Source organism: Fundulus heteroclitus, chromosome 6 (assembly GCF_011125445.2).
Source record: "Fundulus heteroclitus isolate FHET01 chromosome 6, MU-UCD_Fhet_4.1, whole genome shotgun sequence".
Taxonomy (NCBI): Eukaryota; Metazoa; Chordata; class Actinopteri; order Cyprinodontiformes; family Fundulidae; genus Fundulus; species Fundulus heteroclitus.
Genome location: NC_046366.1, coordinates 4,529,228 through 4,546,671, shown reverse-complemented (window position 1 = coordinate 4,546,671; position 17,444 = coordinate 4,529,228). Strand labels below are relative to the sequence as shown.

At 43.5% G+C, this 17,444-nt stretch overlaps 1 protein-coding gene and 1 non-coding gene across 3 annotated transcripts; one reads left to right on the top strand and one right to left on the bottom strand.

Annotated features, from left to right (window-relative positions):
• Nucleotides 1–348: 348 nt before the first annotated feature.
• sept2 (septin 2) lies at nucleotides 349–11,209 on the bottom strand. 2 transcript variants are annotated; one of them, XM_036137898.1, is made up of 13 exons: nucleotides 10,999–11,209; nucleotides 10,161–10,210; nucleotides 7,858–7,972; nucleotides 6,143–6,229; nucleotides 5,906–6,029; nucleotides 5,676–5,810; nucleotides 5,447–5,564; nucleotides 5,228–5,329; nucleotides 4,976–5,121; nucleotides 3,888–4,010; nucleotides 2,885–2,945; nucleotides 1,344–1,434; nucleotides 349–1,260 (listed from the first exon to the last, which is right to left on the bottom strand). In XM_036137898.1, exons 2-12 carry the CDS (start codon nucleotides 10,182–10,184, stop codon nucleotides 1,354–1,356), a joined length of 1,116 nt encoding a protein of 371 aa, XP_035993791.1. In that variant the 5' UTR covers nucleotides 10,185–10,210; nucleotides 10,999–11,209; the 3' UTR covers nucleotides 349–1,260; nucleotides 1,344–1,353. The 2 variants fall into 2 exon arrangements, with proteins under 2 accessions (XP_035993791.1, XP_035993792.1); XM_036137899.1 differs by having other exon boundaries at nucleotides 3,927–4,010; nucleotides 10,999–11,200.
• A 661-nt stretch (nucleotides 11,210–11,870) lies between these two features.
• Nucleotides 11,871–11,942, top strand: trnap-ugg. The gene has a single exon. It is a non-coding gene; the product is annotated as a tRNA-Pro (tRNA).
• The last annotated feature ends 5,502 nt before the right edge of the window (nucleotides 11,943–17,444 follow it).

The following is a 17,444-nucleotide window of genomic DNA, read 5'->3' as shown; positions in this document are numbered from 1 at the left end:
TGGGAGGAGAACCCCGTTAAAAAGGCCTTTTAGGTGGCGGCACTTGGCTCGACCATGACTGGTCTAGAAGAAGCATCTGAGGCCTTCTGCTGCATGTAAACGGGGAATTTAGTAGGATTTGGATTTCCTTTTTTCAAAGGAATGTTTTGGAAGGGAGATGGTGTTGGCTGCAGGGGGCAGTAGATGATATTTCCTGCTGCTGTCCAGCACAGACATGTTCTTAAAGAAAGGCGTGATGGAGAGATGAGCCTACACACACCTGACGGGACACACACCCTGTAGCTTTACCCGTGTTTGCTTTAATCCACAGATTGTAAAATGGTGGGAAAAAAAGATTCCAATCACATATTAGATTGTTAAAGGTTTAATAAACATTTGGTATATAATATATGCATTAAGAACAATATTTGGTACTTAAAACGTTGGGTAGAAACAGCACAAAGAGGAATGTCAGGAACTCCCATTTTGGCTGGTTTGGGGAACGTCGGCTACACAGATCTCATTGGGTCATCCTCTGTGACCACAGTACTGCTAAGTTCTCAGCAGACGGGACGTGCTCGTACCATCCCAAAAATCGCTGCATCAACCAAACCTAGAACTCGCTCGCCGCTACTGCTGATTGGCCTTCGCTTGAACCCGGAGAGGCTGCTTGGAGCAAACGCACGGCGTGGTAGTCGGGTGCACAGGAAGACTGTCGGAGCTCAGCTCAGAGCTTAAGCACAGTGAAAGGCAGTTTTATATGGCTACGCTGATCTGAGAACAGCACTACTGGGTACAACAGCACAGGGTCTGCCTGAGGCTGCAAGCTTTTAAAGTGGGAGACATCAGAGAGCAGGAAAGGTCCCGGTTAATGGCAGTCACATCTGGGTAACAACGGGTTAAAAACTAATGGGGGTTTAGCCATTTTATATAGTTGTCACATTAGTTGGATCTCCCAATTATTCTTCACAAACCACTGAACAGATGCAGCAACACTTTGGCTTTCTGAACAGAAGTAATAAAAATTAAATAAATGTAACAGAACATCCCAGTAACTTCTGCGCCACCATCTCGGTACATGGATGACTTCACTTCATTTCACTACATTAAAAAAAAAGATACATAAAAGAAGAAAATGAATATTTAAATGTGAATGTATAAACATAACATTGAATATACCCAACTAATTGTATAAAAAAATGACTTCAAGTCCTATGTGGAGCTAAAAGATCAAAAGTGGCAAACATTAGGGGGTCCGTTGCTCGTCGGTCATTTAACCACCTGCAGGGAAAGAAGAGAAAGTACACATCACTGTTAAAACTGGACCTTCCTGCTGCGTAAGTCAGCGCCACTTTGATGCTTACCAAAGGTTTTTTACAAATGTTGACCGTCTCCCTCTCCTTGATTCTGCATCTGGGCCTGCATCTTGGCGATCATCTCTTGCATTCTCCTCAGCTGTACGACACAGAAGATCCACATGAATGACTGTGCACTTACAGGGCGCAGCAGATGACATGCATATCCAATGTATCAAAGATCCCTCACACCTCCGTAATGTACAACAAAATGTCTCGCAAAAACATGAGCTATTAGTTTTAGGACAAAAAAGCAAACTTGGTAGAAAGCGTGAGAGTAACAGGCGTTCCAGCTTAAAGGATCAATGTTGATTCATCCTGGAAAACGACCAGTGTTTCACCCTCATCAGTACCACAGATACTCGTTTTCCACCAGACCTGTTTACAGGGAACAAACCAGGCTACTGGTGGAGGTGCAAAGAGGAATGGGGACCAGAACCGTTTGATTTTCCTCTTGTTAAGTCATGACCCGTCAGAAACAGAGATCCAGATGTGATCAATGAAAGGGTCATTCTCAGCGCTTCCAAGTTGTGCTGACAGCACTGTCTGTTAGTATGTTACTGAGTGAGACCAACTTAACCATTTTCAGCACTAGTGGATTGTCGAAAAATGAGATCAGAGGAAGCGCGGAGATGTAAGGAACCACTCAAAGGGAAGCTTTGTTTTACCCCACATGTTCAAAGAAATTGGTGCTTCCCTCAAGTCGCAAGAGAGCGAGGCTTTAAGCCAATCACAAGAAGGCTGAGTGCATCCCTCTGAGCTTTCAATGTCTGTCTAGAAAGGAATGTGTTGGGTTTGGAAATGTTGGCAGGCGTGACGTTTACCGGTACGACGTAAACGTGACGCATTTCCGCGTTGGTGAGTGGCGGTAATACGTCGGGGAGCAAAACCGTCTGAGCTCCCGATAAAACCTTTCCGTTCGAAAAAATAAGAGCTCATAATTGTTGCTTACTCAGTAACGTTTCAACCGTAATTAGCACATGCAAGTCTAGCCTGGGCACTGGGAAGACAAATGAAATCCTATAATACTGCTTTGTTGACTATTTTTAGAGTTTAGCGAAGACGGAAGTACTTCTTCTGTGTTTTGTTAGGGGACTTTAATAACTGTGCATGTCAGAGCTGTTATATTCTGAATAAAGACAGGTGGATATAAAAACACATTATGATCGGATTCATTGACTGTGTGCCCATATAATGGTACAATCTGCTTATTTAATCCAAATACATTTTAATCCGATCATGAAATTTTGTGCATGTAAACATAGCTAATGATGCCTTTAGGCACTGAAACATGGCACCGTTTGATTTTACCTAAATGGGTACTTGATAGTACCGAAGGGATTCAGTCGGTACCTCTAGAAGAACCGAATTCGGTTCCCATCCCAACAAGCTCCCAATATCCCCAGCAGGCGTGACATTTCCACGTGTTATTTTGAATGTTGGAAAGAAACGAGCAGTGTATTCACCAGAAGTATGGCAAGTATAAAAATGTGGATGATTCATGAAAAATACAAGAGGCCCATAATATATTATCATGTCTGCAGTCTGACCTCGGCCTCCTTCTCTTGCAGGATCATGTCCTTGTCCATTTCCTCTGGCTCCGGCGCCTTCCTGCATGAGTCAGACAGTTTTGGTCATTTTTGATGTTACTGCTTTCTGCAATACCAACCTGCAATGAACATCCAACAGATATAAGCTAGAAGCGGTCAGGGAGGTTAATACGGTACCGGTTGCTTTGTGCAATGATTTATTTATACCAGCTCAGAAAATCTATGTTTGCCTGTAAGGCAACACATGTTACACAGTTTTAAGCAGCGTTAGGGAAACATGACAAAAGCCACATTGAGAAAGATGGAAAATGGTTAGTGGGTTAGTTTTTTTTTTTTGGGGGGGGGGTTACAGAGAAATGGTTCTGGATGGAAAAGTTAGCCTCTAGTACTACAAATATCTAAGAGTCAAAAGCAGGAAGATTCAGAAGAGGCAGGAGTTAGTGCAAAAGTCAGGGGAACAGCTTGCCTCCCCTAACAGTAAAAAAACATTACCTCTACTGGCCACAAACGGAGACGCCATGGCCATCATTGGACAGATGGCAGCGCAGTCGGAAGACGGCAAAACCTCTCCCTGTGGCTGACTTCAGAACACCGACCTAAGCAACCTGATTTGATCTACTTTAGGGGTTAAATCAGGATATTTCCAAACTATGTTACATGACACACTAGTCCTGTTTCTAACCTCTCACCACACTAACTACACATGCCGTGGAATCCACAACAGGGCTAATTGTGGAGAAATCGACAACCCAGAGGTCTACATACTGCTACCAAAGTGAAATGGATGGAGTCACCATGCAGAATATCGTATCAGACGTACCACAGCTCACAATGTTTGTTTGGCTTCTTTTTTCAGTTGTGCATTATGCGTGTATGTGCCTGGTATATTTCTACCCATCTACCGTCCCTGCGCGTGGCTTCTAAGGCCCGTACATGTACGCAGAGGTCTGCTGTTTCAGGGAGGGAAGGTGGTGACAGAGCAAGCAAGCAGACAGGTACGTACGCAGGAGACAGAGGCAGAACGTAACCGTGTGATGACAACCTGCCACCCCGTTTGAGGCGATCTGAGCGGAAGTTCTCATAGTGCAGGTCCTGGGTTACTTCCTGTAGATCTTGCATGTGGGTTCTGTGGGGGGAGTGAAAAGAGTGACAACGTCATCGGTTTCACAGATATTTAAACAGATTCAGGCTTCACGCTTTTCACTCTGAGGCAGAGGCTTCTCCAGCCCTGGGTCTCTTTGTTCCCTTAGAACCGCCGTAGCCAGACGTTTGCAGCCTGACCCAGAGACGGTGCGCCGTGCAATTAACTCAACGGAGTCAAATGCGCAACAGGAGGAACATCGTTTTCCACTTTTCAGGTTCTCTACACTACCGACACTGCAAGGCAACCTGAACCACCCCACAGGGTACCTATTACAGCTGCACCATACACAGTCATGCCATGGTGGTAATATTGGTATTGGTTGCGATGATATCAGGTACCACATCTGCCTATTTTCTTCTTTCCTCTCGTTCTCATGTGCGCGTCCATCACTTTGTGTCCTCCTGCGTTTTGGGCGATGGCGTTTCTATCTGGTGGGAACATCTGCTGCCGTGGTTAAATATTACATCAGCATTAAAAATGCAAGTTCACAACTCTCTGAACATATTAGCCAGCAATTGTTGCGTCCCAACAGCGTTTACTATGTGAATATAGCAAAGACTGATGCTGCAATGACGATATACATCAGCCTTAGTGCTGACGCACTAAAGCTGATATATATGGATTCAGAAACATTAAATCAAAAACGAATAAGACTTAAAAACAGCTTTTCCTCCAAAGCTGTGAAGGCTATCACCCCCTGCTGAGAATCAAATAAACCACCAGCTGCTGGTTGGTAAACATAGTTGGTTTACATGTCTAGAAACATGCTAAGCTGCACCAGAGTATATGTAAAAATGCACCAAGTCTCCTAAAGACTCCTAATTGTTAAAGGTTCCTGATCTATTTGTTTTTGGAAGCACCAAAGTTGTTGAATTCATCTGCTGTAATGGTCGTCCCTGTAGAGGCTGTTTTAACCGGTCTAAGTCTTCAGCCCCTTGTTCTCTTACATCAGCATGGTTCGCAGCTTCAGGAAGTCATTGTGTTCTGGGTTCTCCACTTCCACCACGCCCCACGGGTACAGGCGGCCCCTGACCTTCTTCCCTTTGGCCTCAATCTGCTGGTTGGACCCCACCACTGCAAATGGGATGCTGGCCTGAATAACACAAGCAGCACTTTGTATTACAAATGGAGCAGCTTGTGAACTGAAAGGTAATAAGAAACTGACACTGATGTCTTTGCAGAGATTAGACAAAGGACACCTTGAGGATTCTGGTCTGCTCCTTGAAGTCTTCATCTTCATCTGACTCGGCATCAGGAAGGTGATAAATCTTGATGCCCTGCTCATCGATCTCATCGAGAATCTAAACAAAAACACAGAGGAAAAAGGTAAAATCAAGTTATAAAGCCACTTTAAATAGAAACGTGCTGTGAAGGCGAGTCGGGAACTGGAACAATGGGGAAGCCTTTTCACCGCTTACCCTGCGCTTCAGCCTCTCCCTCTCTCTGAGGGTGAGCGTGTCGGCCTTGGCGATGACGGGAACCACGTTCACCTTGTTGTGGATGGCCTTCATGAACTGCACATCCAGAGGCTTCAGGCTGGTTTGGACAGGAAACAGGGAATTCAGGAAAGGTTGGTGAAAGATGAGGAGTTTCCTCTAACGTGAGCGGCGTTAGCATGTGTTTTATTTGTCTGTGGGGGGCACACACCCATGGCCAAGAGGGGAGATGAAGTAGAAGCAGCAGTGAACCCTGTTGTCAACAATGTGTCTCCGGTTAAGGCCACTTTCGTCGTGGAGGTAGCGCTCAAACTGGTCATCGATGTAGGCGATAATGGTGCTGAAACTAGACCAAAAAGAAGAAAGCATCTTCAGGATCATGACCAAGAAAGTCTGAACACAGCACGGCTACATAGACTGCACCCTAAAATGATTCCCCACCAGTCTTGGCTATTGATGGCGTCTCCGTATCCTGGAGTATCTACAACCGTGAGGCGGAGCTTCACTCCTCGCTCCTCGATTTCTACCGTTGACGCTTCGATCTGAACCGTCCTCTCGATCTTTTCTATCAGAGAAATGCATCAGAGACAAAAACGCTTAGCTTTGACTGCAGGTTTTAGTCAGGAATGACACGTGTGTGTGTGTGTGTGTGTGTGTGTGTGTGTGTGTGTGTTCTACCTGCTGCTCCGGGGATGACTCTCTCAGGGTAAAGATCAGTAAGGAAGAGGCTGTTGATCAAGGTGGATTTTCCAAGGCCAGACTCACCTTTACACAGAAAGATGACATGCTTTAGATTCATGCTACACTACATTATCTGCAGGAAAAAAAACAGGATTCTTAAAAGGCTGTAAATAAATAGGAATCCTCTGTCAACCCAGCGCATAAGGCCTCCTATCATATGGAAACATCCATTGGCAGGACGTTTTTTTTTTTTTAATTGCTAATCTTTTCTAAAAATGTTACAGCTGCTAAATTCTTTTTTTTTTCCTTCTTAAAAAAAAGATTCTTAAGAATTTCAAAAGTCTTGTTCAGAAGCACAAAAGGGAGTTTATCAAGCAACGTGGACTTCCCAAAACCTTTATTTATTTGCCATTTAAAAGGCAGAACCCAACGGTTGAAACCTGAAACTGCTTCAAGGTTCCACATTTAGAAACAACCCTGAAGTGCACTGGAAAAAGGGAACTAAAAACAAGTGACATTTTCTTGGATTGAGTGTATTTGGCAATGATTTGAACCGGTGAATACGATAATCAGCCAATGGAATGAGTATGATGACCCCTGAAATAAGATAATTAGATGTACTGCACTTGAAATAAGACGGCGATTAATTGTTCATATTTTATTTGCAACAATCTTATTCCATTGGCAGATAATCTTATTTACCAGCTCGAATCAAGGACAAATATGTTCATTTTAAGAAAGTTTTGCTTATTTCTAACTCCATTTTTGCAGTGTGAAACCACGTTTCAGTGTACTTACCTGACTTGCTCCTAACACGCAGGAACCTACGGCTGCTCTGGTGACCGTACATTCGTTAAACGTCTGACTCCTGTGTCGATCAGACCACGGTTTGGTTCTACTGTTAAAGGTCACACACTGACGGCCCAGTTTCAGTTTACTCTTTACCAGAGCTCCTAACCAGCGTGTCCACGTCTGCGTTTCCAGTTTTGGAGGCGTCATCATTAATATACGGCCTATTTCTACCTTCATGTGAACATATTCGGCGTAAGCAAAGTGACCCAAATGGCTTAAATAAACAGTATGAAACAAGGGTCAAGCTACTGACCCAGCTTGTGTATTTTACGCAGAAATGCCCGGCCTGCGGTTCCCACCGAGGCTGGGATGGAACATTTCCCAAAGTCTTTACAAAGAGATGGAAACCAAACGTCTGAGACCTCTGGAAAAGCGCCGTGAACGCTGCGGCCTTAACTGCATCTCAGCAGTGAAACTCTGCACACAAAAATGCAACGTCGTCTGTCAAGGGCAGATTCGTCATTTTTGTTTTCACTGTATCGTCGTCGCTGCTGTTTCTCAGGAAGGAAAAATAAGCTGAGCTCATGATCCAGATTCCTGCTCTAAATAAGCTCTGGGTGAGTATTGTTGCAGTGAAAGGACCAGGAGGGCTGCCTGTCCTCTGTGTGAATCAGTCCCTGGAGGCACACAGGCTACATTCCTCTCTGGTTTATTTTACAGCCGTGCTCCCACCCATCAGAGGTTCACACAGTCACACACATCAGGAGCTACACATGGTGTTTAAAGATATGAACAAAACTGACAAAATAAAGTCCATTAAAAAAAAGTTAGCTATCACTAACCAGCTCAAAACTTACTATCAATATCATTTCTCCAGCTTAAAAGCAGATTCACACCATGAGAAGCAATGATGTCCTCACCTACAACCATGAGAGTGAACTCAAAACCTTTCTTGACGGACTTGCGATGAACCTGGTTTGGAAGGTTGGCAAATCCAACGTACCCCGGGGTCTCTGGGTTGGTGAACTGCCCCTGCTGTGGGGGGGAGAGAGGAGGAAATCAGGACAGATTTAAGGCTAGAGGCTTTCTACATTCTTGTTGGGGTTATGGAAGTTAGATCTAAAGCAGAACGTAACCAGGCCTGGGACAGGCTGCGGTAGCTCATGCACCAGCATACAGCCAATAGAGCTTTTCTCAAATGATGTCAGGTTGCTACATTTAGAGCAGCTCAGTGCTCATGCCCTGCAGCCATGTTGGTTTCAGACACACTATGGAGCGGCAAACCTGGAATAGTTTACTTGTACGAGTCAATAACAGATCAGTCCTGAATCTGAACAGACATTATGGCAACAACAAAACACTGCTGCGTGTTTGTCAGAGCGACTCGTGATCTGATGATCGTGACCATATGGACTTATTCATTTTATTAATTTTCCTAAACTCTGTAAGAGTACTGAGATGTGTCGGGTTGAATACGAGCTTGTAACCAAGAGGACTTTAGTATGGAAATGCTGATCAAAGACGCTCTGCTCTCTACATTTCCTGGGTGGTAAGGAGCCAACACTGAATGTCCAGACCCGATACCAGCGACTGCAGTGTCTGTGCAGGTAGGCTACGTTTATTTGGCTTTTTCTCAGCAGAGTGAAAACATCATCACACGATCCATGACATCCTTCATCATTGTGATTGTAAACTCACCTCACACTTGTGTTGAAACAGTCTATGAAATGAGCTGGTGGTCTGTTACATTGTCTGCAGGGGTGTCTATGTGTCTATGCAACCTTCAGCGTTGCATAGTCCGCCATGATAAGCGACTTTGGGCTCGTTTTTCTCTAAAGTTGCAACTGCAGTTGTCGTAACTCGGCGGTTGCGATGCATTGCCGCCCTGGTGTGTATAAATAGCAGCTAAATTCGTGCATGAGAGCTGGCTAGAAGCCCCCTCTGTACTACAGTGTTTTGGTCTACTTGTTTAGCTTCTTTAGGGCTTGTTTTCATGGATCAAGTCACTTGTTTCCCTCACAAGATTGGTGAGTGTGTGTGTCTGTTTGTGTGTGCGTGTGTGTGTCGATGATATGGGATGTGAGTGTCTGATTACAGCTGGATGACTGACTTAGAAACTTTAGAAAAGAAGCCGTTCTTAAGTCTATTTTTTACAGTAAGCTCTATAATCTAAAGCATAAACCTGTAATAATACATATATTTTTTCTCAGTATCAGCTGTAATTCTACGTGGATTCCTTGCGTTTGATCCATTGTGAGAGAGGAGACATTTGCTCATGAATAAACAACATAGTTACAGGAGGAGGGCTAACTGGAACATCTCTGCTCTAAGACATTCCACACCTCCATCAGTCCAGGATAAAACCATTTCAAACATCAGAGACAAAGCAATGAATGAATTCACTAAGCTGTATATCAGCAGGTAGAGACAGAATCAAAGTGCATAACCTTTCTAGAGAAACAAAGGAAAATTGACGGTAGACTGATTTCTTACGCAGGTTGTACGCCTGACACTTTGGCTAGTAACAGGAAGTGGAATGTTTCACTGCAAAAAACAAAGTCCAATCTGATTTTTGGTCCAATTCTGTCTGAACAGGATGTCTTTCTATCTTAAAAATGCTTACTTTAGTATGAACTGTTATTTTTACCTGCTTAACAGTAGACTAATCAGGCGACATTTAAATGAAATCAGTAAAGTAGGACACTATCTGGAAATCCTTTTGATTCAAAACACAACAGGGTCTTGCAAATGTGCCTCATTAGAAGACAGGCCTACGACGTCCTAAATTTGTGGTTCCCATTTTTTTGGAAAACTGTTAAGTCTTCTCAGCAACAAGAACAGAATGTGTGCCTCGCCCTGAATATCTTTTTAAAGAGTATCAGTAGGCACTGAACGTGGAAAATAATTACCATTCTTAAACTGAAGATTTGGGGAGGCTCCAGGGCCGTACATTACCCCCCCCCCCCCCCCCCCCCCTTCAGTCTAAGAAATTACATTAAATCAGATCAGGAGACTTACACCCCCCAGCGTGAAGTTCGGACTCAGATTAGAAGGGACATGATGCACAGTTTATTGATCTGAAAATCTAAAAACCTTCAGAAGGAAGTGCTGCATCACGTTCTACTTGGGTCATCCACCAGTGAAGCAGAGAAGTATGAATCTGATAAAGCCTGCACCTTATGAGGTCATGGGACTGAATGCCTTCAACATTTCAACAGCTCACCTTCATTTTGTCCGCCTGAGACATTTTTTTTTCCTTCCTCCTCGGTCAACCTGAAAACAACAAAAGGCCGTTTAAAAGAGCAGGGTGACAGAAACACTGCTGGTGCTTAAAATGCATCTTTCACATTTCACCCGTGTCTGATTTCCTGCCCTGCAACTAGTTATTCAGTTGAGACTAGAGACAGGAAGTCTACTTTGCGCTCAGAATGGCGTGTGTGTGTGTGTGTGTGTGTGTGTGTGTGTGTGTGTGTGTGTGTGAGACAGACAGAGAGAGCTGCATCTCACCACAAAAAGCTGCTTCCCTTCACACAGCTCCCCCACCACGGCTTGAAGCCTGAGACTCAGATCTGCCTCTTAAATCAATCCAGCCATCCCTCTAATTTGCTTGATTAGGTTTCATGCTTTACATCCGATCAGTGCTATCAGTCCCTCTACCCTGAACAGGGAAAATACATTTATTTTACATAAGTGTGTGTGTGTTTTTAGGGTTTTGAGCTAGTTTCAGTTTGGCTAATTTAGTCTAGAACGAGCACTCCTAGCTAGCTAATGAAGCGCTGAAATTAGCCGAGTGATTAGCCCCCAGCTATTTATCTAAATTCACCAAAGTGAGCAGAACAGACACGCCGTGTTTCTCAAACTAACAACCCAAACCAGCTCTTGGTTAAACGTCTCGGTTGACCGACGTTAGGTAGCCGCCTAGCTTCTCTGGTGCAGGATGTTAACGCGAACAGCTAACGCTAGCGCCGTGGGTTTACCGGGCAGGCGAGCCCAGATTATCGCCGCCGTGCCCCCCGGGACGCCCGCTGGTAAATAAAAGATGAAGAGCGGAGCGGCGTTACCGTGCAGCGCGTCGGCAGGAAGGCTGGGCTGAACAACTAGATGGAGAAGCAGGGAGCGAAGAGACGAGCAGCCGACGGAGAGCAGACTTGGCGGACGCCTCAAATTCTTCAGATTCCGGTGCAGCAGCAGCTTCCTTTAGCGCAGAGACCACAATGCACCAGGAGAGGAGGAGAGGAGAGGAGAGGAGAGGAGGCAGCAGCTCCACCGGAGAACCGTTAGCTCGGATCTCAGCGCCCGGTGCGGCGCCGGGAAAAGGATCCGCTGGAAGGACATTATGATGAAAAACAAATGTCTGCTGTTGCGTTAAACAGGAGGGAAATGCGTGTGATTGTGCAAAAGACGGCACTACACAACTGGCATTTTTTATTATTGTTGTTATTATTTTATTTACTCGATACCTACACGGCTCGTAAAAGAATGGAATTTGCGTTTGGCATTTAACATTTTGAAAAAGAAAACGACGTCTGTGTGAAAAGATTGCAATTTTAAGTATACCCCCTTTCGTCCAAAAGGATAAACATTTGAAGTTGAGCTGAACTGATAAGAAACAGCATTTATGCAGCTGAACCAAAACTGGTGGGACTTCATGGTTTTGATGCATATATTAAAAAACATTAGCCTACCATTTTACATTCTAGATACAAAACATAATGATAGTATATTATATATTAATAATATATAATATGTGGCCACGATTTTCCATAATGAAATGCACATATTTACGACATTAAAACTGAGATTTTTCTGACATTTTAAACTATTTTCAATGCATATGGAGAAACAAATATATGCAGACCGCTCCTGTCACCGTTTCACGTTTCACCGACCAGTTGTTGCTATATATACTCTACTTCCTGTTTCCTGTTTAAGTGGCTCGTTGGTCTAGGGGTATGATTCTCGCTTTGGGTGCGAGAGGTCCCGGGTTCAAATCCCGGACGAGCCCTTAAGTTTTGTTTTTGCCGAATTTGTCTTAAATTTCAAAGTATGGCATTGGACAACCACACTAACTGAAAGTCGTTGGACTGAAAAGACGATTATTTGCAGTGATCTGCCCGGTGAAATGAAAAATGGCAAGATTTGTACTATTTAGTAATCCTGACCTCTTGTGGCCACTGATAGAACTACACTTTGTTGTCTGTTCGGTGGATGAATTAATAATTATAATGTATTTTTAAATCGTAAAGAGGCATTTATTAAATAGTTTCTTAAATAAATTCTTCTTTTAATTGAATTCAATTTAGTTCTTTTGACCTTTTTAAATCATTGACACGGAGGCTGCTAACCCAACAGATGAAGACAGGGCCCTCTCCACATTAAACTTATTGAAGATTTGCAGCATCTTCCCACAAGATGCTTCCTCAAGGAGTACAGGCTGCTTTGTCCCTTAGAATAGATTCAACTTTATAGTTATTACACATGTACAGGTACAGAGCAACAAAATACAGTTTAGCATCTAACCAGAAATGGAATGGAGCATAAACAGTGTCGTATATCAGAGGTATGGTGCAAGTTGTTTTTACAGCACATGGACAGTATTTACAGATGGAAACCAATGTAGCCTATAGATGAGATCATTTAGGTGAGTCAGCAAAATATAGACAATGCTTAATTGTCAGTGAGTGGGGGGCAGAGTTCAGTAAGGTCACAGCTCTGGGAAAAATGTTGTTCCCCAGTCTGATGATCTGATGACAGGAGGAAAAGGAGTGGCGGACGTGCCGGATGGGAGGAGTCCTTCAGTATGCTGCGAGCTCGACGCAGACAGTGCTTCTTCTGGATATCCCCAGTGACAGGAAGAGGAGTTCCAAAGATTCACTGGGCAGTTTCTCGTCCATCTTGTATCTTCTTGCATAGAGCTGCACCAGTTCAGTGTGTTGATCAGGCGAACACTGGTATTTACACTCCTCCACCACCTCCACTTCTTCCCCCATGATGGAAATAAGGTGTGGCCTATTCCTGCTTATCTTAAATAATTTCCTTTGTTTTGTTCACATTCAATATAATATTATTCCCCCACCATGCCACAAAGCGGTACTCAGCTTGTTGTCCATCTCTGGTTCACCTGACGACCATAGATGACAGGACTCTGTGTTGTACTGGAAGTCTGAGGTGAACAGAGTGAAAAGGAACAGTGACGGTACAATACCTGTGCTGCTGACCTGAACTGTGGTCCGTTTGTCAGGTAAGATACGCACCTACTTCTCAGTTTCTCTTTATTTCCTCATGTAACTGTTCTTCCTACAATTCAGTTTTATTATATTTGTTTAAAATTAAATTTTACTGATCTGTATGCTCTGTTTCTTCTATCGTACAATAGTGTATTCTTTTGTTCATCACCACCGGTGGAATACCCTTTAAAAGCTCATTTGGGTTTTTACTTCTTCCAGCACTGTCACTTTTTTTTTTATATCTTTTGTGTTTTAACACTGTGCTTACAAAAACGTAAACAAAAAAAATAGTCTTTGAGCCAGGCGATCCTTGAAGCCTCCATTTGTGTCGTCTGGAGGTTTTAACAACAAAAATCAGGCAGAGTTGTGCTAAATGCGCTGGAGAAAGAACATTATCCTCACCAACATGCCTGCTGTGTAATAACAGTGGGTTTGTTGAGGCAGGTGTGTTATGGCATTGTCAACTACAACTCAATGGCCATGAGAAAACTGTGAGGGGTCCTGATATATGTGCGCTCATTGTAGACTTATAGGAAGTCTTCTTTGGTACCAGAACAGTGCAGGATGTCATCCAGAACACTGGGACCTGGCTATGGGTATGATGTTGCAACCATGGTAATGTCATGTTGCTTTGGTTTTGAGATCCAATTACAGACACCAAAGAGAACAGTTCATTGATACATGTAAGTAAATTAATCAATTGTTTATCCCGGTACACAGGAGAAGAAAGAAGAGGTAGTCTTGGAGGAATGGTGGTGTTCCAAGGAGGAAAGGTAAGCATGCCCACAGAGGCTGGGATTAGCAGGTGCTGCTTTTTGGTGATGTTGATAGTTCTTGTTCCAGCAGGAGAGGCGTGATGTGGTGGAGCGCTGGAGAGAGGACAGAGAGCTGCCAGATGAGCCACTAGGGAAGCAGCCAGGGGAACAGCCAGGAGATTCATAGACCGGGTCTTTAGGTGAGTTTTCCAATGAATTCTGAGAGTGAGGAGATGGAGCACCGGAAACCAGGAACAGATTACAAACTGTAAAAACTGTTTTCCACTCAGATGAGCAGAACAATCTGGCATCTGCCTTTGTGAACCCGCTGCTCTTTAAGCTCCTTCTGATTTGGCCTGATGAGCTCCAGCTGTGAGGACACATCTGTAAGTCACACACTTCAATCAAAAGAAGATCTCACACACACACACATACACACACACACACACACACACACACACACACACACACACACACACACACACACACACACACACACACACACCCCTAACCCTTGGCTTCCATTCCTCTTTAAGCCTTTCTATGGCCTAACCCTAATTGACACCTTGGTCTTAAACCTAACGTCTAGCCAGGAAAAAAGGTCTGAGGACCTTTTTTCAGTCCTCACTTTACATCAAAGTCCTCACTTTACTAGTACAATGAGCAAAAAATGTTCTCACTCAGCTGCAAGTCCAAAAACACGGCAACCCGCACACAGCCCTGTGCATATGACAGGTCATGCCATGAGAAAAAGAATCGGCTCTAGTGAATCTGCCTACTTGAACAGAAGATAAACTTAAATAAAAGCTAAGCATGTGTAGCAGTATGTTCATGGGGTCCACATCGCCTGGGTAACAGCAAAGTGTTTCAGTGATTTTCAAGTTAATGTCAAATGAGCCCAAAATGCCTTCCTGGAGCTATTTTGTACAAAATGTTTATCTCGTTGCTCAGGAGGAGCACCAGGCGACTCAAAAATAAGCTCACTTGATGCTTTTCTGTCCCCACTCTGTAGGGGCTTATCTGTGCTTGCTGTTGTGACAGCATCTCTGCTCTCCCCCCTCCAGCCTGGCTCAGAGCAGCTACGGCTCTGCTAGAAAAAGAGTCCAGGACAGTCCATTGTCTTTGTAATTACTGCTCCCTTTCTCCTTCTGTTACGGTGGAAGAGTATCATCTTCACAGGACCTAAACTTTGTTATTTCCATAAGCTTCTTAGTGGTGCACCGCTTCACCCGTTGTAGAGTGGCCTCATATTCTGTTACGTGTGTTTCTATATATGTTTATCTTTCCTTTATCCACCCTGTTACATAGCAGAGAAAATTGGTGATATTTCCTGTGTTTTACGTGGCCGCTCTAATTTCATTCTCCTGAGAAAGAAGGCAGTCAAGGAGGACAGACTTTCAGCGATTTACCTTGCACCTAACCCAAAACCCAAGTGTCATTTATCACTACATTTTGTGATTTAATGTATCTACTAGGCTAATTGTAGGAGGTTATGGCATCATACCACAACCCCGGCAATGTCCTGAGAAAAATTATAAAAACCTGTGAATAAACTTTAATTAATACGAGCCCTCATTGAATTCATCAGTTTGAATGTATTTTATTGGGATTTTACATGACAGACCAAAACATACTAAAGCAGAATTGTGACGTGGAAGGACAATGACACATAGTTTTAAACTTCTTTGTCTTCATCTTTCAGCTCTTCCATTTCAGGGGTTGCCACAGTGAGTCATCGGTCTCAGTCCAACCCTTTCTTCTGCATCTTCTTCTCTCACACCAACTACCGTCATGTCATTCCTGATTTCAATCATCCTCGTCACTCCCAAAGAGAACCTCAGATCTGCTTTCTGTCTCTTCCTCAGCGCCACTGTCTTTAAACCAGACAACATTGCTGGAGAGAAAGGACTTAGCACGGGTGCTAAAATCAGCACAGGGGGTTGTGGGACGCTGTCTATAAGATCTAGGCATGGTTTATGCTGCACAAGCCCAGAAAAGGGCCAGGCGCATTTCCACGAATCCCACCCACCCAGGCAACGCACTGTTTCCATCAGGTAAACGATTCAGGAAAATGAAATCAAATATAAATGGTCTCAAAAACAGCTTTGTTCAAAAAGCTGTGAGGGCTATCGCCCCCTGCTGAGAACCAATAAACCACCAGCCCAGCTCGTGGTCTGTTACACGTTACAAACACACTACTGGTAATACCACTTTGCACACCAGCACACTTCAACACACATGCATAGTTTTAAACAATGTTTACAAAAAGCCTCTTATACTCTGAGGATCCTAAATAAAATGTAGTGCAAAATGTCCTTCAGAGGTCACCTAATTAGCAAGCTGCCAGCTTCGTGAACATCTCAAGGACTTCTTAAGGAACATTAATGAACAAACAGCATCATGAAGACCATGGAACACAGTAAACAGGCCAGGCAGGAACTTCTGGAGATGCTTAAAGTAGGGTTGAGTTATAAAATAAAACAGCTCGGATGGAATAGGATCCATCCGAGCTGTTTGTTGGCATAAAACCAGAGCTACGATGGAATGGCTTGGATAAAGTAGATCCACGTATAAAATGGATAACTAAAGGTGTAATAAAAGTCCAGATCCGAAGGCACCTGAGAATCTGCAGCAAGGCTTCTGTAGCTGAATACAAATGTGCAGGACGCTTTTTATGTTTTCAATTAGAAAACACAATTTACAGTTATTTTTCTTCTATTTTATACTTGTATTGGTCTACCAAAGAGAATAGCAACAAAAAAAAATGCACCTCTATTGTTAAATAGTGTGTGAGGTATGGCTATAGTGTGTAAGGTATGAATTCTTTTCTATTTGTACTCTACAAATTATTACTCCAATGCATGTTTGTAAGAGACTCGCAGAGGCGCACCTTGTCAACAGGCAAACCAAGCAACTGCTTGGAGCCCCGAGCCACTGGGGGGCCCCCGAGAGCCAGCTACTGTACACCCGGTAGGCGAGCATGAAGTGGCAACGCTATAGTGACTGAGGAGATGCACAACTGCATATGAAAATTCCGATTGGATGGAATGTTGATTGACATTGGCTTTGCCCAGTCAAAATCCAGCCCAGCCCAGCCCAGGTGGATAACTTCATAGACATCATATACGTAGACGCGTCATAGGGCGCAGGTTCGCACGTCAACGTCACCGCCATATTGTATGTGGCAGAAAAAAGTCGAGTTCTGTTATTGTGAACGTGGATCAGAGAAGATGCCTCATTCCTGTGCTGCAATAAATACACACACACACACGTATATATATATATATATATATATATATATATATATATATATATATATATATATATATATATATATATATGTGTGTGTGTGTTTATGTGTTATGAATATAAGGATAAATTTGTTAAATCTAAACATTGTGGTCTTCATTATTTCATAAACCCGTGTCACAGGAGAACCTTTAGGAACAGACTTTTTGGGTGAGTATTAAAGAGGTAAAATTAATAATATGAGGGAAAAAAAGTCCTAAAGTAAAAATAAACTAA

What these genes read in the sequence shown, in the direction of transcription:
- sept2 (XM_036137898.1), bottom strand. Translation starts at nt 10,184, where the DNA reads ATGTCTCAGGCGGACAAAATGAAG. An exon ending in GTTCACTCTCATGGTTGTAG is followed by an intron (nt 6,230 to 7,857) that starts GTGAGGACATCA and finishes TTCTGTGTAAAG; the next exon opens with GTGAGTCTGGCCTTGGAAAA. An exon ending in GGGAGAGGCTGAAGCGCAGG is followed by an intron (nt 5,330 to 5,446) that starts GTAAGCGGTGAA and finishes GTTTTTGTTTAG; the next exon opens with ATTCTCGATGAGATCGATGA.